The sequence below is a fragment of the Scyliorhinus torazame genome, chromosome 3 (genome assembly GCF_047496885.1).
Source record: "Scyliorhinus torazame isolate Kashiwa2021f chromosome 3, sScyTor2.1, whole genome shotgun sequence".
Lineage (NCBI taxonomy): Eukaryota > Metazoa > Chordata > Chondrichthyes > Carcharhiniformes > Scyliorhinidae > Scyliorhinus > Scyliorhinus torazame.
In genome coordinates, this window is record NC_092709.1 from 207,974,010 (window position 1) to 207,998,879 (window position 24,870).

At 42.9% G+C, this 24,870-nt stretch overlaps 1 protein-coding gene across 3 annotated transcripts in view; it reads right to left on the minus strand.

Annotated features, from left to right (window-relative positions):
- The window catches only part of lonrf1 (LON peptidase N-terminal domain and ring finger 1), a 76,252-nt gene extending 51,690 nt beyond the window's left edge, over window positions 1-24,562 (minus strand). For 2 of the 3 annotated variants that reach the window (XM_072496821.1, XM_072496819.1), the window contains exons 1-8: window positions 24,034-24,562; window positions 17,258-17,376; window positions 14,326-14,448; window positions 10,618-10,758; window positions 5,729-5,954; window positions 5,148-5,241; window positions 3,576-3,690; window positions 1,293-1,414 (exon numbers count right to left, since the gene is read on the minus strand). In XM_072496821.1, the coding sequence (XP_072352922.1) occupies window positions 1,293-1,414; window positions 3,576-3,690; window positions 5,148-5,241; window positions 5,729-5,954; window positions 10,618-10,758; window positions 14,326-14,448; window positions 17,258-17,376; window positions 24,034-24,538 (1,445 nt within the window). In that variant the 5' untranslated portion in view covers window positions 24,539-24,562. The remainder of the gene's footprint in view (window positions 1-1,292; window positions 1,415-3,575; window positions 3,691-5,147; window positions 5,242-5,728; window positions 5,955-10,617; window positions 10,759-14,325; window positions 14,449-17,257; window positions 17,377-24,033) is intronic. The other variant, XM_072496820.1, reaches the window with a different exon arrangement.
- Between the last annotated feature and the right edge of the window lie 308 nt (window positions 24,563-24,870).

The following is a 24,870-nucleotide window of genomic DNA, read 5'->3' on the forward strand; positions in this document are numbered from 1 at the left end:
TTGGACTGACCTCATTAACACTACACCCTGTATGCTTCATCCGATGCCGGTGCTTATGTAGTTACATTGTATACCTTGTGTTGCCCTATTATGTATGTTCTTTTATTCCCTTTTCTTCCCATGTACTTAATGATCTGTTGAGCTGCTCGCAGAAAAATACTTTTCACTGTGCCTCGGTACACGTGACAATAAACAAATCCAATCCAATCCATCTTTGGCTCAGAGGTGGCACTGTTACGCCTGTGAGAAAATTGTAGGATCAAGTCCCACTCTGGGGTCTCGAGCACAAAATTTAGATAGATACCCAGTGAGAAGAGAGTGCTACATTCACACTTCTGGCAGAAGAACAACAGAGATTGCCTGTATCCTGGTCAATATTTAACCTTCAACAACACTAAAAACATTAACTGGTAATTATCACAGTGCTGTTTGTGGGACCCTGCTGCTGCATTTCCTACTGCCAACAGTGGCTATACTTGGTACTGCATTGCCTGTGAAACACTTTCGGATGGTGTGACGTTAAATAATAATAATCTTTAGTTTCACAAGTAGGCTTACATTAACACCAATGAAAATCTCCTCGTGCACTATGTAAATACAAGCTTCTTCTTTCAAATTCATTCATGGGCAAACTTTATACAGGTTTCTGCATAAAACTAATATAACAATTTCAAATATCAAATTTAACATTAATTATACATATAAAATACCAACACGAGCTTATCAGAATCTTACAACATAAAACCCAGCCACCAGCCCATTTTCCTCCACACAAGTCACCTAGTGATTCCACTCTCCTGCTTTCATCTTTTATGGTCTAAATCACCTTTTGGCAAATTTTGTAGCACATTCTAAGCAATTCACGAGTAAAGGATTTTCTAGCCTCCCCCACTCATTTGGGACCATAAACTTAAATGCAAGAATTAATGTACAATTTGCAGCACAGTTAGTTCCTTTAAACACAAAATCACCACAGAATAATGGGTCCACCAATGACCAGGCACAAAATCGCCACAGAAAAAGCCATGGCCAACAAGAGTTAAAGAGTATTTGTTTTTCCCTAGTACAGCCCATTGTGAATATTAAAAATCTCCCATAATAACGACACTAATATCAATGGCCCCTTCTAATTTCTCTACTTTAAAATAAAATACAGATTGGCAGTCCAGAATATACTCAGTAATAATAATCTCTTGCCATTCCTTAGCTGAATCAAAAAGGAATTCTATCTGGATCACTTTCTTAAAATCTCATCTTTAGCAGTACAAGATATTTTATGATTAATAGCTTACTTTGAAAGTTCTGCGGTTTCTTCGTTGTGAACACTTTGTCTTTCACGCAGTTCTTCAGAAAGATACCTTGCAATCACTTCTTCCAATAAGTAGGTGACAGCATATTTCCTATTCTCAAGGTACTAAAGAGAAAGATACTTTTAAGTCACCTGCCTTATTTTATGCAATAAATTTCTATCATTAAGGGAGGGGTGTCAGGAACCCCAAGTGAATACACAGGATTTAATTCAACCCTAGCTGTTCATTTTAACACAGCTACACTACAAATTTGTGACTGAGGGTGGACATGGAGGGGCACAGGAAATGATGGGCAAGTAATCAAATAAGTTTTGTATTGTAGGAGATAGACAATCTAATCATTTGCCATTTTAAAAATACATTTCAATTTGTATGTTATTGGACAAGTAATCCAGAGGCTTGGACTAATGCCTGGAGACATCCATGGCAGCTGGATGAATTTAAATTCAATTAATAAATCTGTAATAGTCTCATTAATATATAAAACTATTAATAATTAATTAATAAAACTTATCAGACTGCAGTAAAAACCGAATGGTTCACGAATGACCTTCAGGGGAAGAAATATGTTAGGCCTACATGGATTCCAGATCCACCAAAATATGGTTGACTTTTACCCTGTTCTCTGAAATAGCAAGCAAGTCACTCTTTTGCAACAAACTGTTACACAATAGCATCATGGGTGTACCTACATCACATAGTAAGCTATATTCCTGAACTGTAGGCTATCATTGCCTTCTCAAGGGCAATAGGGATGGATAATGAATGCTGGCCATACCAGTGACATTCACATCCTATGACCCAATTTAAAAATCTCTTTCCATTTAATGAGGCTCCTAGGATTCTGGTCAGCCTTGTTGATTTTCTTTCACCATTGGAAGGAGGAAACACCAAGTAGCAGAGGAAGCCACTGAACTACCACTCAAAACTCTCCACAAATAAAGAATATTAGCAGTTTTGCTGATTAATTAGAATGCGTGTGGTATTCTGCAATGTCTCCAATACTTAGGTAACAGGAATCCCAGTATAGCCAAAGGGTAAAACGGAATGCAGTAGCCATTATAACCATGGATAGTAACTGTCCTGCATCCAGTTGTCAGGAGTCGTCCCTCAGACTGGTACATTTTACAGAAGAAACACAATGCAAGTTCTTATCAAGTGCTCTGGGGCCGTAATAGTGATGCCAATATAATTTCAAGTTGCTAATCTGCTAGGACTTCTTGAAAGCAATCCTAGTTGTTGTTAATTGCTTGTTAGTTTGCTCAAAGAGAACTACCTGCAGTAAACATTTGGGTTGATGAGTGGAAAGCAACCAGCTTATCAGCCCAGAGAAGATGACAAGGCTTTTAAAGGGAGATCCAGATCTGGGGAGGTGGTGGCGTAGTGGTGTTGTCACTGGACTAGTAATCCAGAGACCCATGGTAATACCCTGGGTGCAAATATCACCATGACAGATTGTGAAACTTGAATTCAATAAAACAAATCTGACCATGAAACCATTGTTGACTGTTGTAAAAACCCATGAAGTTCACTAATGCTCTCGAGGGAAGGAAATTTGCCACCCTTACCTGGTCTGGCCTACATGTGACTCTTATGGAATTGACACTTAAATGCCCTCTGAAAATGGTCTAGCAAACGATTCAGCAATTAGGGATGGGCAATAAATGTTGGCCCAGCCAGCAACAGCCACATCCCCTGAATGATTTAAAAAAATCCCATGTGAAATAAGTTTGAGCATATTCAAGTCAACAGGTTACAAGTTCACAGCCCAAAACTGCCAATAGGGAGGGGGGAAAAACAAAAACTGATGCAATAAGGGTTGCTCTTCAATTGTTGACAGAGGAAGATTCAATCCACATCTGACAATTAGACCTGACCCTAGGAGTGCTTGATTCTATCAGGACATGTTCCATCCGACATGAGAGTCTGTCTACTTGAAAAAAAAAGTTACGGTACAGACTAGATCCATCAAACTATTGGATTCAGAGTGTGAGCTCCCAAATAACGTAATGGAGAAAATAAAGATGACTTTTGTTGACTACCAGACAAATCTTAAAATGGCAGCCTTCTCCTGTTATTAAAGATTGTAAGATGGATACATCAAGCTACTGAAAATTAATTGCAGGGCTTGCAGGGCCAGTAATATTCATCAAGCATTGCAGGTTATATTGTACACATTAAAATTTCTAATGGAATTTCTCGGTTAGTGTCAAATGATGACCATTATAAAACCTTAAGACATAATCAGCATGGTCTGCAACCTACTTCTTTAAGGCTGTCTTTACACAGTGGACATAGTGGATTGTGATCCAAACTTCGTTCCAAACATCCTTTACAGAAGGTATGGCCACAAGGTGTAGTAATGGGTTCCAAAAACAATCTGCAAGTGTCCAAATTCAGAAAATTACTTTTAGTACCATAAATATATGACATAGGTAGCTGCAATATGACAAAACGTTAAAACACCACTGCAGGTATTTACTGAAAGCTCAATATATAAAAGGCCCGTTTTTTCAAAACGGATAGCTCCATAATAATAATCGCTTATCACAAGTAGGTTTCAATGAAGTTACTGTGAAAAGCCCTTAGTCGCCATATTCTGGAACCTGTCCGGGAAAGCCGGTACGGGAATTGAACCCGCGTTGCTGGCATTGTCTGCATTACAAGCCAGCTGTTTAGCCCACAGTGCTAAACCAGCCCCTATGAACAGGACAAGATAAAATGAATAAATAAAAAGATCTTAGGACAGGTACAGGGAATGACAGATTAAAGAGAACAAAAAAGGTGCTTCAAAAATTGAAGTTATGATTGAGTTATGTGCATGCGAATGCAAACAGCATTTAAAACAAAACTTTTATGGAGGAATATAACTTGTACAACTCAATTGTGGAAAGGACTCAAAAAGCAACTAAAGGATTCCAACATAGCAGTAGAACACAAGGATGCATTGGGTTTCATTAAGAATCCATGTACAAAGAACAAAAAAAAGTACAGCACAGGAACAGGCCCATCGGGACTCCAAGCCTGCGCCGACAAAAGTGGTATAATTCTCCTTGTGTACTACAGGTCAAACAGTGAAACATGTGGAGATTTGTTGAGAGTTCAGAGGTGAGCAGCAGGATAACAATATTGGATGATTTTAACTGCATCACAATAGATTGAAATATGTAATGTACATGGTTAAAGTCAGAAATGCTTAATAGAAAGCACTTTCCTAGGTCATTTGCTTCTCGCCCTAATTTTTTTTTTTACTGTAGTTCTGGGAAATGAATCAAATGGGAGATGAATAGAATGTAGAAGTCTTTTAGAAAGACATAAAAAAAATAAAGCATACAACAAATATAGTTTCATGAAAAACACTTCAGGAATATTAAAAAACATAGTAGGAAGTGAAAAATTAGATTGGTGGGACAAAAAAGGGGATTTGAAAAAGGCTAGCAGATAAAGGAAAAATGGTTAACAGCAAGGGCCTTTTAAACAAAAAGTCATAACAGGCCAAACTTATGAAACAATTTAAAACAAATAAAGTCAATATGGGGGGGCTAACAGAGGCCAAACCTATAAAATAATTTTAAACTAAAGCGAAAATGTACAAGCCACCTTATAACTGCAACCCAGCAAGCCTGTCCAAACAAGTCAAGTTAAATCAGGCAAAAAAAATTATTTCAAATTAAATCTTCTAAGTATTTTAGAGAGGTGTCGTTACAAAAACACCTCTCTTTTTAGCTTTGATGAAAGCTTAGAGCCCAAGCATGGGGAAAGATATTTACCATAGGTGCTGTAGTCTAAAGGTTTAACGTGGTACATATTTGCCATTCCAACAAAATGCTTTCTTACCTCATACAAAGAGAACACTCAAAATCTGATGCATCGATTAGATCCTTAATTATTGTTCTCTCAGAACTTGATGAATGGAACAATTGTTCAGTATCTGATTAAAAATGCATTAAAAAATGTCTTACTAGAAAAATAAATTAATCATCCAGAGAAAATATTCCGAATTGGATTGCAAGAATAGGTTATTTTACTACTTAAAGGAGTGTTTGCAACAATATGAAGTGGAATTAAATAGAATTACAAATCAGTCACTTTTTAAACATTAAGTCTTCACTTCAGAGAATCCATCTCCATAACAATGCAGTTCAATACCAGATGAGTGCTACGCATGACATTGAGTAACCGCAATGTTCTCCATAATAAGTCCTCATTGCAGTTCACAATCAAACAAATAGTTATTTTCTATTTTTAAAAAGAGTTCTTGTAAATACAAAGAGGAGCCTTTCCCCATTTTAATGCTTTTGGTCACAGAAATAAGAAATATTAAAATAGGCAGTTATAATTTTGGTATTGCCAATTTGTGAGCTTTGAGTTTAGAGCTACCTAAAATAGCTTAACATAGCTTTGTGAACTTAACCGACCTTGCTTTTGGTGTTTACTCTTTCCATCACCGGTTTCCTTTATTTCTTGATCACTGAAAGCAAGTTTTCTTTTCATTAGAACGGTCTTATCTTGGCACGAAAGCAGTGGAGCTGAAGAAATCCTTTTCAAACCAACAAGGTTCTCCACCTTATGTAACAACTGAACGGAATGGGTCCGACTTGGGCATGCTAACTCTCCCTCTGAGTTTGGCACATCTGATATCTGCTGATTTGCAACAAAAGTTTATTAGTACAAAAAAAAAAAACTGCACTCATGTTCAACACCTCTCAATCAACCAATATTGTCAAAAATATCTGAAAGACATTGAAATCCTGATGATCACATCAAATTGTGAAAACTGGTAATTATGTTATCTCTGAATATTGCAGCATACATTCAATGTAATACTGAAAATCAAAAATGGCAAAGGAAGAGAAAGCTCAAACTCATGTCTTAACTTTGTAGTTACCCTATTCACCTGAACATAAAATGCTTCAGCAGTGGTATATTCATTCAGATATTAACTTTTTTGTGATTGGTATTTGGGACGTGGGCATTTCTGGCATATTAGCTAGGCAGTGACTTTTATCCATAACTGGATGCCTCAGCACATTAAAAGCCAGCCATAGTGTGGACTCACAAGTACTCCAGACACACTAAAGATGGTAGGTTCCCTTTCTTGCAGGAGTCTTCTTTAAAATATGACAATTCAATAGATGCCATGGTAATTTTTTCTTGCAAGCCTCAAAATTACAAATTCAATGAAATGAAATGAAAATCGCTTGTCACAAGTAGGCTTCAAATGAAGTTACTGTGAACAGCCCTAGTCGCCACATTCCGGCGCCTGTTCGGGGAGGCTGATACGGCTTCAATTTCATATTAATGCAGATATGAACTTAACTGCGTTAATCGAGTAATTAAATTGGAGTGCATTTAAAAATACGCCTCTCAAACTTATGTAAAACATAACTGAGCAGCACGGCAGCACTGTGGTTAGCACGGTTGCTACACAGCTCCAGGGTCCTAGGTTCGATTCCCGGCTTGGGTCACTGTCTATGCGGCGTTCCCCGTTTCTGTGTGGGTTTCCTCCGGGTGCTCCGGTTTCCTCCCACAGTCCAAAGATGTGCAGGTTAGGTGCATTGGCCATGCTAAATTGCCCTTGGTGTCCAAAAAGGTACGGTGGGGTTATTGGGTTACAGGGATAGGTGGAGGCGTGGGCTTAAGTGAGGTGCTCTTTCCAAGGGCCGGTGCAGACCCGATGGGCCAAATGGCCTCCTTCTGCACTGTAAATTCTATGATTTTATTCCTCTCCGCTTTTTTTGGTCTATGGCACCTGCTGACACAAGAGGTGCCTTATCCAAGACCTTCCTAAATAGCTTAGGGGGTACTCCAAGTAATTCCATTACTTTACATCTTTCCTGCAGAATGCCTGCCTCTTCATGGTTCCCTTCTCCTGACACCACAGCAGAGATCAGGAATGCACAAGCAGATGATCCATGACTATGAGCTGAAATTTGTATATTTCCTGGGCTCAGGCATAAGCACAGAAAGTAAAGTGGCAGAGGGGGTGGGTGGAGGGGGGGGGGGGGGAGAGAGAGATAGTTTGAGTGCCTATTGAGAAGTTGCAGCGGCAGATCATTGATGGTAGCTGATGATACAACTTGTATTACAGGAAGTTGTATGAAGGAAAAAGTATTAATTTAAAAAAAAAATTTAGAGCACCCAATTCATTTTTTCCAATTAAGGGGCAATTTAGCGTGGCCAATCCACCTACCCTGCACATCTTTGGGTTGTGGGGGCGAAACCCACGCAAACACGGGGAGAATGTGCAAACTCCACACAGAGAGTGACCCGGAGCCGGGATCGGACCTGGGACCTCGGAGCCGTGAGGCTACAGGGCTAATCCACTGTGCCACCGTGCTGCCTTTAAAGTATTGATAAGGATATTAATGGAAGGGATTAATATTTTCTTTGTGTAAAGTTAATTTAAGAAGTAACTTTGTAAATGGCATTGCTACAGTGGGAATTATTACTCCAGATTTCATTCTAAGTAATGATTTGGTTTGTTGAAACAGTAATATGACAGCTGTACTGCAATAGGCAGTTGATCATGGGTATCTTAAACTTTTGAAAACTACTGTGAAGAAAAATGAGACTTATTGCAGATAGCATGTAATTGAAAGTGTAGCCACCAGGGTTGGCCAACACCCGACGTAAAATGGAGAACAGCAAAGGCTGCAGGGAAATTCAGCCAACAGAGGCAGAAACTAGCAGGTGCAAGTTTACTGTGTATTAAACTCTGCAAAAGCCCAGACAGCATCGATACAAGCAGCCATCTGCATAATAATGTAGCAGCCATCTACATACTAATGAGCGATCCCCAGGTCCAATCGAAACATTTGGGATAAACAAAGCCAAGCCAGACTCCTCGGCGCCAGCAGGAGCCAATACAAAAGAGGTTAACGGACACCTCAAGACCGCCCATCGATCAGGGAACCGCTCTAGTATTGGAGAATTCGAACCAAGCGATTGGAACGAAGTCCAATCACTTGGAACCAGGTACAGGGTCCGCCCCGAAAGGCGGGAAGCCCCTGGGGACTATAAAGTTAAGCTCCCAAGTTCGAATCGTTCTTCTTGACCAGGTCACCCAGCAACACGAACCAACCCTCGACAGTGACCGGTTCAGCTGCCGCCAAAAGCCAGTAAGTCTTAAGTCAACGCTCGCTACGAGATAGGCGCTCCTAGCTACCAGTCCGTACCAACTTTGAACCCCGCAGACTCAGAACCCGAACAAAAGGCCATTTGTTCCCCTGACCTGGTGGGCCAGTCCGAAGCTAAGTATAGGCCTGTTAGTTGTAGAAGTTGAATTTATGCATGAGTAGTGATTACGGTGTATAATAAATGTGCTTTGATTTGAATCTTACTAATTGGTGTATTGAGTTATTGATCATTACTTGAACTTGAACCTCGTGGCGGTATCATAGATACCTGGCGACTCGAGAGCAAAGGTTATAAAGCAGAGCCAATTGAACCAACCAAAAGTTAGCAAGAAAAGAAAACCTGATTAACATAGGAAATCAACTTTCATGTGTGAAAGAGAAGTTTGTGAATGAAAAAAAGAGAATCTTGTGAACATCAAGCATCAGATGTATTTCTGAAGTATCGTGGAAATTGCCTTGAACAAGAAAATAAATATAAGATAAAATGTTGACTGCTTCGTTTTACAATGAGCACAAGAGCCTGCCTTTCAGGTGTTATTCAACAGAGGTCTTAGGCACTTTTAATAAAAAAAACTATTCTACAAATTTAGTTAACATTTTTATAAACACACGGTAAGCATTTTTATCAACTACAAACATAAATACCCCACACAGCTACAGTAATCTATGTATAACCCTTAATGAATCCCCTCTTTACTGTTCCAATTTAATAACAAGATCCAAGTAAAAACCAGAGACCCCTTTTCAAAGGTGTGGCCCAGCACACAGCCCCCTTACTGATATAAGACTTGGTATTGATACTCTTCTTTCCTTTCCAAACAGGTTTTAATTTCTTCCAGAAAGCAATTATCTCTAAGTTATCAAGCAGTCTGGAAACAGCTTCTTTTCAACCTGTGCAGTACAAACCAGTTCAAACTCAAAGCAAAAGTAAAACTCAGAGCCACAGCCATCTCCCAACCCAAAACGAAAGTAAAAACTCAGAGCCACCTACGCAATGACATCACTGAAGCCATGTGATAAGACAAAAACATTTATTTACAGGACACTCCCATGACACCTCCCCCCCAAGAAAAAAAGATAAACAATCAGCTTCAAAGATGGTTTCATTTTTCAGTTGCCCAATAATACATTTTTTTTTTATTTTTTTTTTTTTAAAAAGAAAAGCTTAAAGGGACACTCACATGACAGGGGCATAGGTTTAAGATGCACAGGATAACGTTTAGAGATGTGCGAGGGAGGTTTTTTTTTATACAGAGGGTAGTGGGTGTCTGAAACTCACTGCCGGAGGGAGTGGAAGCACATATAATAGTGACGTTTATGGGGGGGCTTGACAAATACATGAATAAGATGGGAATAGAGGAATATGGACCCCGGAGGTGTAGAAGGTTTTAGGTTAGACTGGCAGCATGGTTAGAGGGCCGAAGAGCCTGTTCCTGTGCTGCACTTTTCTTTGTTTAACCTTTAAATTGTAAAATTGCTTTGGTTTATTTAAAACTGTGGCTTTCCTCTCTAAGTAACGGGGATTCAAACTTTGTCTACTTTCCAAAATTTACAGGCCCATTTCCAGATCGTAATTCGGTCTGGTCTTTGGTCATAGCAGAGCCCATATCTTATTTGCCAAAGTATGTTTCAATTCCAATTCACTCACATAGCAATATTCTTTCCAATGTTTACTGCATCATTAACTTGTTTCTATTTGAATCACCTATGTACAAACAAAATTATTTCTAATATGTATGGAAAATCTATGTTGTAGATAATCGGTATCTTCTTTAAAGTTACACGGGTATTAAAATTGATTTTTGATCCATAAAGAATATTTTTAGTCTAGCATAAATATTAGGAAAGTGGCTGAAAAGGAATTGAGTGCCTAGCAACCTGAAGAAACAAACCTGAAAGCAAATAGTTACACAAGTGATTAATTCAACTGCTTTACATTATCTGCTTTGTCCCAATTGAGTCATCCTGGTAGTAAACAAATTGGTAGCATTCAAATCAAACCAGAATTAATGCAATAGTTTAGTGGAGTCCAATTAAACAAGAACTGTTGAGACCCATGGGTTCATATTTGCGGAGTGTAATTTGCAGAATTGCTAAAGCTGACCAAACCAGAGCATAATAATGATGTTTTAAAAAATGCAAATTAAGCACATATTGCTATCACTTACCTCATCTTTGAACCCTGTTGAATTAGGTGCCATGTGAAAGCAGCCAGCACTAGTAGACAAGTGAGCTGGCAAATCTTTATTTCTGTGTAGAAATCCTTCTTTGACATTCTCAAGAACAGGTGACAGCAAACCACATAAAATCTATACATGGCATAAATATTAATAAGTGTTAATACATGTGAAAATCATGCATCATCAGTACCTTCTTTAAAAAGTTACATTGATAATTAATTTTTAGTATTTAAGTATTCTTTAAAATCAGGTATAAATGTTAGGAAAGTGGCTGCAAGGAATTAATGCCCAGAAACCTGAAGCAATAAACTTGGACGCAAATAGTTAAGCGATAAACTCAAACTACTGCATTATCTGCTTCAATAAAGCAAAGTGATGGAAGGGGTCAACAGTGCTGTCAAGCAGCACTTGCTTCGCAATAACCTACTCACAGATGCTCAGTTTGGGTTCCACTAGGGTCACTCAGCTCTTGACCTTATTACAGCCTTGGTTCACACATGAACAAAAGGCCTGAATACCAAGGGTTATCACTGTTGTTAGCACTGTGGCCTATGGCGCTGAGGACCCGGGTTTGAATCCTGGCCCTGGGTCACTATCCATGCGGAGTTTGCACATTCTCCTCGTGTCTGCGTGGGTTTCGCCCCCACAACCTAAAGGTGTGCAGGTTAGGTGGATTGGTCATGTTTAATTGCCCTTAATTGCGGGGGGAAAAAATAATTGGGTACTCTAAATTTATTTTTAAAAAGACCTGAATGTCATTTGTGAGGTGAGGGTGGCTGCCCTTGACATCGAGACAGCGTGACATCAAGGAGCCCTAGCAAAACTGGAGTCAATGGGAATCAGGGGTAAAACCCTTCACAGGTCAGAGACATACCTAGCACAATGGAAGATGTTTGTGGTTTGTTAGAGATAATGTTCTGGGCTCAACCATCTTCAGCTGCACTATCATAAGGTCAGAAATGGGGATGTTTCCTGATGATTGCACAATGTTCAGCAGCATTTGTGACTGCTCAAATATTGAGGCAGTCTGTGCCCATATGTAGCAGGACCTGGTCCAGGCTTGGGTTGATAAATGGCAACAACAAAAGGGATTGTAGTCATCGCTCCTTGCATGCAATGGCACCACAATCACACACACAGATCACACTCACACACGGTCTAAATGCTTCTGCCCAGTTCTCTCAGAAGGCACCACGTAGGAAAACCAGTTTCTAAGATTCACTCAACACCGAGTCTGGTTTTCCCTCTCCAAAAATATAAAACCAAGGAACACAATCCTGGCAAGCCGTCTGCGATTATGGATCAGCGGGCCAAAAATAAAACAAAATAAAAGGGGAACAAAGGAAATAAATAGGAAAGACAATGGTGGCCATTGACCAGAAACTGAACTGGTAGTCACAAGAACAGGTCCGAGGCTAGGAATCCTGTGGCAAGTAACTCACCTCCTGACTCCTCAAAACCTGTCCACCATCTACAAGGCACAAGTCAGGAGTGTAATGGAATACTCTCCACTTGCCTTGATGCGTTTAGCTCCAACAACACTAAAGAAGCTTGACACCATCGAAGACAAAACAGTCCGCTTAATTGGCACCCCTTCCACCACCGATGAACAGTGGCAGCAGTGTGTATAAGGTGTCTGACAAGGTGCACTGCAGGAACACACCAAGTCTCCTTAGACTACACCTTCCAATCCCACAGCCTCTATGGTCTAGAGGGACAAGGACAGCAGATACATGGGCACACCACTATCTGGACGTTCACCTCCAAGCCACTCACCATGCTGATTTGGAAATATATCGCCTTCCTTCACTGTCGCTGGGTCAAACCCTCACAAACCCACTCCCAAAAGCACTGTGGGTGCACCTACACCACAGGGACTGCAGCGATTCAAGAAAGCAGCTCACCGCCACCTTCCCAGGGGCAGCATGGTGGCACAGTTGTTAGCACTGTTGCTTCACAGTACCAGGGAACCGGGTTCGATTCTGACCTCAGGTGACTTGTGTGGCGTTTGCACATTCTCCCCATGTCTACATAGGTTTCCTCCGGCTGCTTCGGTTTTCTCCCACAGTCCAAAGATGCGCAGGTTAGGTGGATTGTCCATGATAAATTGCCCCTTGTGTGTCAAAAAGGTTGGGTGGGGTTGCTGGATTGGGGTGGGGGAATGGGCCTAGTTAGGGTGCTCTTTCAGAGGGTCAGTGCGACCCAATGGAGCAAATGGCCTCCTTCTCCACTGCAGGAATTCTGTAACGATTCAATGAATCGCCAATCACCAATGCAAATATAGCAGTTAAATGTCAAAAATCATCTGTAGTTGCATACTAATTTACATCAACATTTGTCTATCTCATTCTCTGTATCTTGTACTCATGTTTTTGCTTACAGACAATATCTATCCTTTTTTCTGCTATAACACATTCTGCTATTTTGCTTTCCGACAGTGCTGACCTTTATTGTACTATTAACACTGAATTTGGACCAAAGCTTTAATCTTTACAATTACCAGTCCCTTAGTCTTACATTCCATGACATCTTTGTCAAGATATCAATCCTGCCCTTTAACCTATCCATGAGGTTACATTTTTGCTCCACCTGCTCCTCCCCACTTATTCAACAGCAAAAAACCATTTCTATCTTTCTCCAGTTCTGAAGAAGTGATTTTGGACTCAATGCTAGCTCTGTTTCTCTCGCCACCGATGCTGTCAGGTCTGCTGAGTTTTTTCACCATTTTCTGTTTTAGTTTCAGATTTCCAGCATCTGCAGTATTTTGCTTTAATTCCAATTACCAGGTAAGTCCTATCATAACATTACAAAATATATGTACTGACCCTTACTTCAACTCATGGAATTACAAATATACAGATTAGATAATCATAGAATGAGAAGGGCCGTCTTGTACAAAATCTCAAGCAAGTAACTGTTTTCCAAGTTACTCTCAAGCTTCCAACATTAGTTTAAATATTGAATGCTAAATTGAGATTTTTTTTTAAAAACCAATAAGACTTTAATGGAAGGATGAAGGCAAACTATAAAAAACAAATTATATCAAAACAGTTCAAAGATTTTTTTTAATGCTTTTGCAGACTGCTTAAGTAGAATAATAAAATGAGAAAGTGCTGTAAATTCTCAGCAGGTTAAGCAGCATCTGTGGAGAGAGAAACAAGGTTAATGTTTCAGGTTGATACGGGTTCTGATAAAAAGCCATTGACCCAAAACGTTAATTGTTACCCTCTCCACAGATGCTGCCCGAACTGTTAAATACTTCCCCGTAGTTTGTTTTTATTTCAGGTTTCCAGAAGCTGCAGTATTTTGTTTTTGTACTTGATGTATTAACCGACTATCAAAATTCCTAGCAGAGAGCCATTAAGAATTAGCTGGTGGCTATGTAATTTCCGCCAAAGCCAAAACAATGTTTAAGGCTAATTTTACTCAAATGATAATTAAATGTATGTGCTGAATCATTCTTGAATATTATAGTTCAGAAACAGGTCTGAGGTTATCCATATAGCCAAACATTCTCCCCAGCTCAAAATACATAAGAGAATTTAGAATGAAATAAAGTTACCTGTACATGCTGAAATATAAATCAACCTAGTCAAATCATTTTAAATAAATGATCAACTTTGCAGAAGACATTGATCTACAATGTAAGTAAAGCCCAGTCAAATATAAAAATCCGTAGTTATATAAAAACAGTACCTTTTCCACTTCTACTTTTGCTGGAGTAAAATCTTCATCCAAGGCCAAACACTGAAGAAATGATTGCACAGCTTCATCCACCAGCCCCATGGTATACAAGACTCTAGCTTTTCTAAAGTATCCCTGAAGAAGTTAAACAACTTTTAAGTAAGCTCGTGTGCAGAGGTTAACGTGCATAGACCACTTATGGTAAACCCGATATATTCAATAATGATCTGTTGATTTGAATTCCAAATCAACCCTTTGCACGCTTTTCCTGCCAGTTATGTCAAATTGCAAGGTCAAATGTATTCACATTACTCCATCCAAGTATTTAAATATTGAACCCCACTGGAGTCAGAATCACTATTAAATTCTATTTAACATTGTCAGACGACTTAAAAATCACATATTATCCAGCTGTACAATAACTTTGTTACACGCAGAAAATGTGGTCAACTGAATCATGAAACCCAATGGGGAAGACAAGATTCTAAATTAAGAACTTTAGTGGTTGGAATTGTAGCAGCATTTCTCGGCAAACCCCAGTGAGTCATGCACTTAACCATCCATTGCCCAAGTATAATTTTTTTTTAAAAAATCAAACACATTAGTTAGAATACATATTGTTCCATCAATGATGGTTGAAATAAAAACATCCCTGGGGCAGCACAGTGGCGCAGTGGTTAGCACTGCTGCCTCATGGTGCTGAGGACCCGGGTTTGATCCCGGCCCCAGGTCACTGTCCCGTGTGGAGTTTGCACATTCTCCGTGTCTGCGTGGGTCTCACCCCCACTACCCAAAAAGATGTGCAGGGTAGGTGAATTGGCCATGCTAAATTACTCCTTAATTGGAAATAAAAAAATTGGGTACTTCAAATTTATAATAATAAAAAACATCCTCAGGTAATAATAAACATGGACACTACTGGTAAAAGCAGTACAAAAATATTTACATGTGGGCCTGAACAAACAAAGCCTTATGGTAACTCTGCCCAGATTAAAATTTCCTGGCCACGTAATACTGAAATAAAAACAGAAAACTCTGGAAATACGTAGCAGATCTGGCAGCATCTGAAGGGAGATAAAGCGGTTTAAGCATTTCAGGTGCACATAATTCATCAGAACAGTGAAAAGTTAGAAATGTAATACTTTTTGGGAAGTGGAGGGGAGCGTAGAGAGAAGAACAAAAGGGAAGGTCATTGATAGAGCGGAGGGCAGGAGAGGTTAAATAAAAAAGAGTTTCCTGGTGAAAGGCCAAAATGGGTGGTAATACAATAAGAAACAAAAGATGTATCTAGTGGAGGAATGGCAGAAAAACTGCTGACTAAAAGCAAAGTAAAAGGAAATGAGAGAAACAAGACAAAAAAAAAAATCAGCAAAGAAACAAAACAAAACGGTGGTAGTGATCCTGACATTCATTTCTCCACTGGACAACTTTTATTTGTCCCATTACAGCTCCTTTTGGTCTTGCATCGTGACACAAGACACTTCATCTTTAATGTTCTCGCCACTTAGAGGGCAGCATGTGGCGCAGTGGTTAGCACTGGGCCTCCAGCACCGAGGATCCGGGTTTGAATCCCGGCCCTGGGTCACTGTCCGTGTCGAGCTTGCACATTCTCCCCGTGTCTGTGTGGGTTTCACCCCCACAACCCAAAGATGTGCAGGTTAGGTGGATTGGCCATGCTAAATTGCCACTTAATTGGAAAAATAATTGGGAAAACATTTTTTTCTTTTTTAATGTTCTCGCCACTTAATAACTGACCTTCCCTTTTGTTCTTCTGTTTCTCTCGCCAGAGGTACTCCCAGACCTACTGAATATTTCCAGCATTTTCTGTTGTGATTTCACAATTTTAGCTTTTGCAGTATTTACTTTTGAATTAGCACATAATTCTGAAACTACCCTTTAAGATGATCCAAATAGTTATTTTTTATATTACATTATAAGAAAGTTGTTTCAGTATGAAATTAACACGGTTCTTAACGTTCTGCTGTGCAGTGAAAACATTTAATTCTTAAATTACTTCGTGAAACAAATCCAAGAGAATTTTATGGCACAAGCAACATTGAATGCACTGCTTTAGATTTTTTTACACTTTGAAACTGGGATCAAGCTAACGCAGACTCTATAGAGCTTAAAGCTGGGCTTTACTAATGCCTAAAGAGGAGGTTTTTTTGCATTCAATGAGGACAGGAATATTTAATGCTGAAAATATAGAATCCGTCCTAATTTGGGCACACAGTAGGTGCACAGGGCGATGGCGAAACAACAAACGTGCATTTAACTTAGCATCATGTCTCAGAAATATTCCAACTACAATATCTATGCAGGATGCACTGTGGCACAGTGGTTAGCACTGCTGCATCAGAGTGCCAGGGACCCGGCCTTGGCTGGATGTCTGTGTGGAGTTTACACTTTCTCTCCGTGTCTGCGTGGGTTTCCTCCGGGTGTTCCGGTTTCTTCCCACAGCCCAAAGATTTGCAAGTTAGGTGGATTGACCATTCTAAACTGCCCCTATAGTGTCAAAACGATTAGGTGGGTTATTGGTTAAGGTGGGGCATGGCCCTAGTTAGGGTGCTCTTTCCAAGGGCTGGTGCAGGCTTGATGTGCCGGTCAGCCTCCATTTGCACTGTCGGGATTCTATGACACCAGGATAACTTTGCAGACTTCTTTCAATGGTACCACATCCAGCTAAACTACCAGAAAAGGCAGATGAGATATTGTCTGATAGCTAACATTAAAGGAGACTCAAATAACACTGTTTCTGCAATACTGAACTGGAGTCCTTTTAATCTACATTTCTTAAAATCCAAATTTTAAGGGTCAAAGCACAGGATCTGATTTGAACAAGATTATAGGAGATGGGCTAAATTAGGTTAGTCACTTATTAGGATTGGAAAAGTTTCCTTTTAGCTATGAAATACATAGCGATGAAATATACAATATAGCCTACCTCGGGCCAAGCAGGCCTTCTTGAACACACTGCTTCCATATCTTCAATTGCTTCTTTGAACAGTTGAAGACCTGCATATGATTCAGCCCTGTAGCTCTGTAGGGCAACATCACTGGGTTCTAAAGAAAAATATTACCCATCAAAATCAGAATGGATATAATAATAATAATCTTTATTAGTGCAGGCTTACATTAACTCTGCAATGAAGTTACTGTGAAAATCCCCCAGTCGCCACCTGTTTGGGTACACAGAGGGAGAATTCAGAATGTCCAATTCACCCAACAAGCATGTCTTTCGGAACTTGTGGGAGGAAACCGGAGTACGCGGAAGAAACCCACGGAGGCACGAGAGAATGTGCAGACCGCTCCACACAGACAGTGACCCAAGCCAGGAATCGAACCCGGGACCCTGGCGCTGTGAAGCAACAGTCTACCCATTGTTGATTTTGCATCAAAGTTTCCACACAGAACACTAGTGACAAAGCAGTTGGGAACATGCAGTAAGCTGCGAGAAATCTTTCCCAGTACAATTTTTCCCATATCCACATGCTTTTAGTGACTACATGTAAAATATGAGAAATCTAACCTTCACGGGTTCAGGCGGTAATATCTTGTTGCGGTTTTTATTTTTACTTCAAGGCTTAACGGTCCTTTTGCTGACGGTGTATTTTATGGGGGTGGAACAGTTGATTTTGTCATTTGTATGGAAAATAAGGTAGTGGATTCGGAAGACAGTGCTTCAGAGAAGGTGACAGTCATGGATGTTGGCTCTTCCAAATCTGTTCTATTATTGCGCAGCAAACTTCAAGAAATTGCAGGCAACGTAGGTAGCTGGAGGCAAGCTCTTGCAGGGGGTTCAGGCTTGCGGGCGCTGGCAACAGCACCTCTTCCGTTTACCGCTGGGAAGTACTCAGGTAGCCCGGTAGCGGCGGCCACGCTGAAGATAGAGAGGCAATTTGGCAGCATTTGAAGTTAGCCGCGGGGTCGAAGTTGATGCCAGTCCAGGAGAATCATGTGTTTGAGCCGGTGAGGCTGGATGCGAGATTCAGGGGTTGGGAGGAGCAGGTGGTGACGGAAATGAAGAACTTATTTTTGGAAGGGCAGTTTGCAAGTTGGGAGGAGTTGATGGGGAATTTTGTAATTCCGCGGGCGGGTGGGGGGGGGGGGGGGGGGGGGAGGGGCCCTTTTAGGACTTTGCGAGGGTGGTTTTCCCCGACATTTCCGGTGACACCTCGTTGTTGGAAGGGTGTTGTCGGTGATGGGATTGGAGGGGTCATTTCACCGATTTATCGGAGGATTTTGGAGGAAGATACGGCGGCGTTGGAGGGCGTTATGGTCAAGTGGGAAGAAGAGCTGGGGGTGGCGCTGGAGGTGGGGTTGTGATGTGTGGTGTTGCTAAGGGTGAATGCCTCTACCGTGTGTATGAGGCTAAGGTTAACACAGTTAAAGGTGGTGCCAGTTGTTTGAGGGGGTGGAGGACATTTGCGAGCAGTGTGGAATAGGTCCACCCAATTATTTTTGTACCGTTGTTGGGGTATTGATTGGTGGAGGGGGGGGTAGCTCTTTTTGTATTATTTTGTTTTATATATACACAATGTTAAAATCCGAATAAAAATGTCTTCAACAAAAAAATCTAATCTTTACAGTTGCAGCTTGTCTTCACCGTTAAGCTATGGTTCCATATATTTGAAGTGTAGGAAAATGTGAGCATGATTTGGACAGACTAAAACACTTAAAGATGGTAAATTACCAACAGAGGAATTTCTAGATGGGAAAAGACCAGTCTGTCTATTTTGGCTTCTAGCATCCTGATAATGGTAATGGAGTCGCTGCGTAAACATGGCAAGCAATCTACACAGACCCAGATAGGAGGCCAGAAAAGCCCCCAGTAGTTGAAAACTTTGGTAACTATCGGTTTAAAGGCACCTAAAACTCCCAAATAGGCTATTCTTGCCGTTTATACGTTTACCTCAAATTGCCCCACATAATCCAAAATACTGTCATTTACATTTGAATGAGTGAATGTTTCCCCCATACTAAATGTTTTGGAAAAGTTTAAATTTACCCACTGCAAGTGTCCTCTGGTTTAACTGTTCATTATCTACATACATTGTCAAGTCCGTTTGGAATCCTAAGAACTGCAACAATTTCACTTCAACCGTCTCTTTTCCAGTAAGTTCCTTCAACACTGGCCTTTTGAGCACCCCCCCCAAAAAATTATTATTATTATTTTTAAATCGCACAATCATTGGTGGCCTTACCTTTAATTCTAAGTTTAAGCGCTTGGCTTTTCTGCCCCAAAACTCTGCCCCTCTACCTTGCTTTCCTCCCCTTTCATGCTCCTTGGACGAAGCCTTGGGCATCTGACCTAATATCTCCTTACGTGGCTCAGTGCCTTTTTTTGAAAACAAAGTTCCTGCGAAGGGACCTGGGATGTTTTATTACATTAAACGTACGACATAAATACAATCTGGTTTTGTCGTCATTGAGAACATTCCCAACTTTCATCATAATTTGTTTCCTCCATATTTATGGTTGTCCTCTTACTTGTCTTTTGAATAGCTTCAATATCCTTACTTTTTTTTACTGCAGGTACCAAGGGCTGGATTCTCCATTTCTGAGACTAAGTGTTGACACCGGGGCAGGATTTGTGGACTTTCACAACAGCAAAACTGAACCTGGACCGATTCAGCGACTGTGGAGGGGCTAGCACCAGCACCAGGGAACACAATCGATCCAATGAAAACCGGTGCGGGATTCACCGGGTCCGTGATTGCCACTCGGGAGGCTGACGTGCTGCAGCCGCATATACACATTACAATGCCCACACACACCATCCCAGCCAACAAGATGCCACTGGTTGTGCTGGAGTGTGCCCATACAGCTGATGGGTTGGTTGGAGCCAGTGGGCACCTCAGGGGGTGGCCTGGAGGGACACCTATATGTCCGTGGTCCTAGGTTCACAGTGGGCAATCAGCAGTGTGCGCAGCTGCCCGACTGCCTTTCCAGCTGCGGCAATGGTGTTCCGTGAGCCTATCCACTCTTGACCCGCCTCCTGGCTATGCCCCAATACTCTCCCCCCCCCCCCCCCCCCCGGGCCTTGGCAGAAGCCCCCTGGCCAGCAGCACAACTGTCAGCTAACTACGCCGATGTTGGACACTTTCTGTACCCCCTTTCTCCCTCCGCAGCCACGACACCGGTTTGACCATTTTTAAAAGCACACGTGAACCGCGCCATTGGGAACTCAGATCTATCGAAGGCAGAGAATCGTGGAGGCACTGGAGGATACCGGGTCAGGCCCGCTAATGATATGCAAACGGTGACTTCTGTACGTGCGTTCCGGACCGCATTGTTGAGGGGACGGAGTATTGTGATTTGCTGCCAAATTGGCACCCACCGCAATTTTGGTACATATTGTCCGCCCAATCACATTTCTCGATTTTGGCATCAGCCAATGGAGAATCCCGCCCCAGAACTATATACACAGTAATGTGAGCATAGTCATACAAATTAATTATATAAAGCGACAGATTGATTCAAGGCTGAGATCAATAGCTTTTCGTCAGTGGTGGAATTAAGGGTTACGGAGGCAAGGCAAGAGTGTAGACTTTAATAAGTTCAGCCATGAGCTCATTAAATGGGGAAGCAGGCTTGAAGGGCCGAATGACCATTCCTGTGCATATATCTTACGACATTTTCATAAGTTCCAAAGACAATTAAAAAAACAGCAGTTTGAGCTTTGAGTCATCCAGCCTCAGTGCGTTAGCTCCCTTCTCTCTCCACAGATGCTGTCAGACCTGCTGAGATTGTCCAGTATTTTCTGTTTTAGTTTCAGATTCCAGCATTCACTGTAATTTGCTTTTATCAGTTTGAGCCAATCTGAATTAAAATTGTTCAGTCACCAGATAGGATGGAAACCAGGAGGAGGTTTCCTCTTGTGGAAGACAACCGGAATTGAGGGGCAGTTTAAGAATAAGAGGTTGTGCTTTTAAAACAAATGAGAATGTATCTAGAATTCTCTTCCCCATAGAGCAGTGACTGCTGAGTTATTTAATTTATTCAAGGCAGATGTGTGATAGACCAGGGAGCTAAGGGTTGGGGGGACGCAGAGAGGATAGTGAAGTTGAGCCCACAACCATTTCAGTCATGATCTTATTGAATGGCAGTGTGATGAACGGTTACTGTAACATTGTACCCTTGTCATCATGTAAGGTGATGTCCCCTTTAAGACTGGGCTTGGAACCCTGGGGGACTCCGCCTCCACCCATCTGTGAGCTGTATATAAGGGGCCGCCTTGTGGGCTAACAGATGTCTGTTAGCACACATCTCTGCACCAGACTAGTTCTTAGCTTATTAAAGCCTTCTTTACCATTTACACTCCATGCGTCGTTATTGATACCACAATTTAATAAGCTAAACTACATCAGGATGGACGTAGGCCTAAAACCAGAGAAACTCAACCTGGAAGCACGGACACCGGAGGCAAAGGAAATATTTTAATACTGGCTCCGATGCCTACTCCTCAGAGACTCCCATCCTGGGGCCACGCAAGCTGCGCCTACTCCACGCCCGGGTGAGTCACAGAATTTCCGCCACGCTCGAAAAGGCGACGACTTACTCCGCAAGCGGTTCGTCAAACGCCAGTTACACGCCAGGCATCTGCCCTCCACCTGCCGGCAGCGCTCGGGGGAATTGCTAGACGAATTCGTCGAAAAACTCACCGCGCTTGCCAGGGACTGTGACCACCAGGATGTGACAGGGGAAGTCTATATGAACCTGCACATCAGAGACGCTTGTGTGTCCGGCATCCACTCGACCTACATCCGGCAGCGGCTGCTCAAAAACGGGGCAAAAGACCTCCAGGACACGCTAACACTCGCCTCTCGCTGGAGGTGGCCCGACATAATTTGGGTAAGTACCCCGCAGACTCTGCGACACCCCCCCCCCCCGGACTTCCTCAGACTCAGCCATGTTACAGGCCTGCGCCGCACGGCGACCCGCTCATCATGCGGGCACACAGTGCTACTTCTGTGGGCAGGGCCAGCACCCACGCTGCCCAGCCCGCTCCGCGATCTGCAGCAACTGCTGGAAGAAGGGGCATTTGCAAGGGTTTGCCTGGCCAGGCCCAGAAGAACAAAGAACAGCCGGCCCGAAAATCAGGCTCTCAGGCCTCTCAATGCGGCTGCGCACCGACCCAACACGCCCCCTTCTGCGTGTCATCAGCCTCGTGCAAATCATGGGAGCGGCCATCTTGTCGACCCGACACATGCAACCGACAGCGGCGGCCATTTTACGAGTCCGACTAGGCTAAGGACTCGGACTACCCGCGAGTGGGAGCGATCACCCTCGACCAAACCATCTGCAAAATTCGATGATGAAGGTCCAAGTCAACGGGCGCGACACTGCATGCCTCTTCGACTCCAGGAGCACGAAGAGCTTTATCCATCCTGAAACGGTAAGGCGCTGCTCCCTGCGCACCCATCCCCCGTCCCAAATCATAGCCCTCCCATCCGGGTCCCACTCGGTACAAATCAAGGGGTACTGTATCGCGGATCTCTCGATCCAGGGTGCCAAGTTCATCCGTTTCGAATTTTATATCCTTCCCCACCTCTGTGCCCCCCTGCTGCTCGGACTGGATTTCCAGTGCAGCCACCGAAGCCTGACACTGAAGTTCGGTGGACCCTTGCCCCCCCCCCTCACCCCTCACGGTATGCTGCCTTGTGACACTGAAAGTCGCACCCCCTCCCTATTCGCAAACCTCACTCCCGACTGTAAGCCCATCGCCACCAGGAGCCGGCAGTACAGTGCCCAAGATATGATTTTTTATCAAGTCAGAGGTCCAGCGTTTACTGGGAGAGGGGGTCATCGAGGCTAGCAACAGCCCTTGGAGAGCACAAGTGGTGGTAGTCCGGTCCGGGGATAAGAAACGGATGGTATGGATTATAGCCAGACCAGAAGGCCTCTGTTAGCACACGTCTTGGCACCAGACTAGTTCTTAGCTTATTAAAGCCTTCTTAACCGTTTACACTCTAAGCATCGTTATTGAGGGTCCAACAGGCAGGAAAGTCCCTAAAATGTATCTGGATAGATTTAATCATTAATAAGCACTTCTCGTGTCATTGTAAGTGTTAAACTATTTTCCAAAATTAATTTTGTAGGTTTGTACATTTGTAACATCATTCGGGTTACATCAATACTCCTGACGCGTGTTAAACATGCCAGGAAGCACGTTTGACATTTACCTGGAGTTGTTTGCTGCATTTTGAAAATACGCATATTTTACTTACAACGCCAGCAAATCTAATAACAGTATCCCCTACAAACTGCACTGACCTGACTGATTACCCGTCTGGGAAAGGGCTGCAAGAAATGCCGTGGCAAAGAAACGGAGTTTGACGCAACGAGTTTGTGTGGGCGATGAAGAAACTTTCAATAAGTAACCAGGAGTGTTTACATAACGAGGAGGCTGCCGTCTGGGAGGGAGGGGCTGCAAGCTCACGGGGAACAAGAGTTGTTATTGTTTCACCGTAACCACCCGAAAACTGAATAAAAACAATAATGCAAACACTCGGTTGCGGGCGGGGGCCGTCGCCAATCAAGCTGCTGGAAAAGGGCAGAATCTTTAGCATCCCCAGTGCTTATAAAACACACGCGGTTGAGTTATACAACCTTGTGTCTGCAGCACTAGGTTACACAACAGGATGAGCCAGGAGGTCAGTGCCAGGGAGTGAAATCCCAATGAAGCTCAAACACAAACACCACCCCAGCCAGACTCACTCAGTTCCAGTTGCTCCAGCAGTGTCAGGGCCTCGGGAAAGCGGCACTGAGCCACCAGCTCCTCCAGTTTGATTTTGTCCCGAGTCCGCCGGACCTCGGCCGGGAACCACTTGGCCATCAGGTGGCTGAGGATGACATTGGGGCGCAGGGACTGAAGGTCGGCCGCCGCCTCGCCACAGGCCGGGCAGCGGGGGTTTCTCCGGAGGCAGTGGCGGCACCAGGTGTGCCCACAGCGCAGGGTGACGGGCTGAGCCAGGGGCTCTCGGCAGCCGCCGCAGTCCAGGAGGCCGCTTCCGCCGCCTATTCCTCCTGCTGCCACCCGGTGCCCGGGCTCAGGGTCCGGGGTGCCTGCCACGTGCCCCCGCTTAAAGTGGTAGAGGAGGCACTGCACCAGGCCGCCCAGCTGCTCGGGTTGCAGGCTCGCGACCTCCAGCTGGCCACAATCCCGGGTTTTGATGCCGGCGGCGCGACCGCTCTCTGGCGCTGCGCTCGGAACCGCCGACATTGTTGGACTGGCCTGGCCGGCGCATGCGCGCTCAGCACGACCGGTCACCGGCACGTGACCTCAGACAGCGGCCTCCATTGGCGGAGGCGGAAAAGGGCGGGCCCGTGTAACCGTTACAAAACAACTGCGGCAAAAGTTTCATAACAACTGACAGGGCGGCACGAGGGGAAGGAGAGCCTCATCCTCCACCCTGGGGAGAGACAGGAGATAAAGTTTGTTTTGACATGAAAGATGCCTATTGGTCAAAGTTGTCACTCTTGTGGTTTAATAGTCTTCCCTCATCGTCTTACAAATTGAAAATTTTTAGGATTCTCATATGGGAATCCTAACAA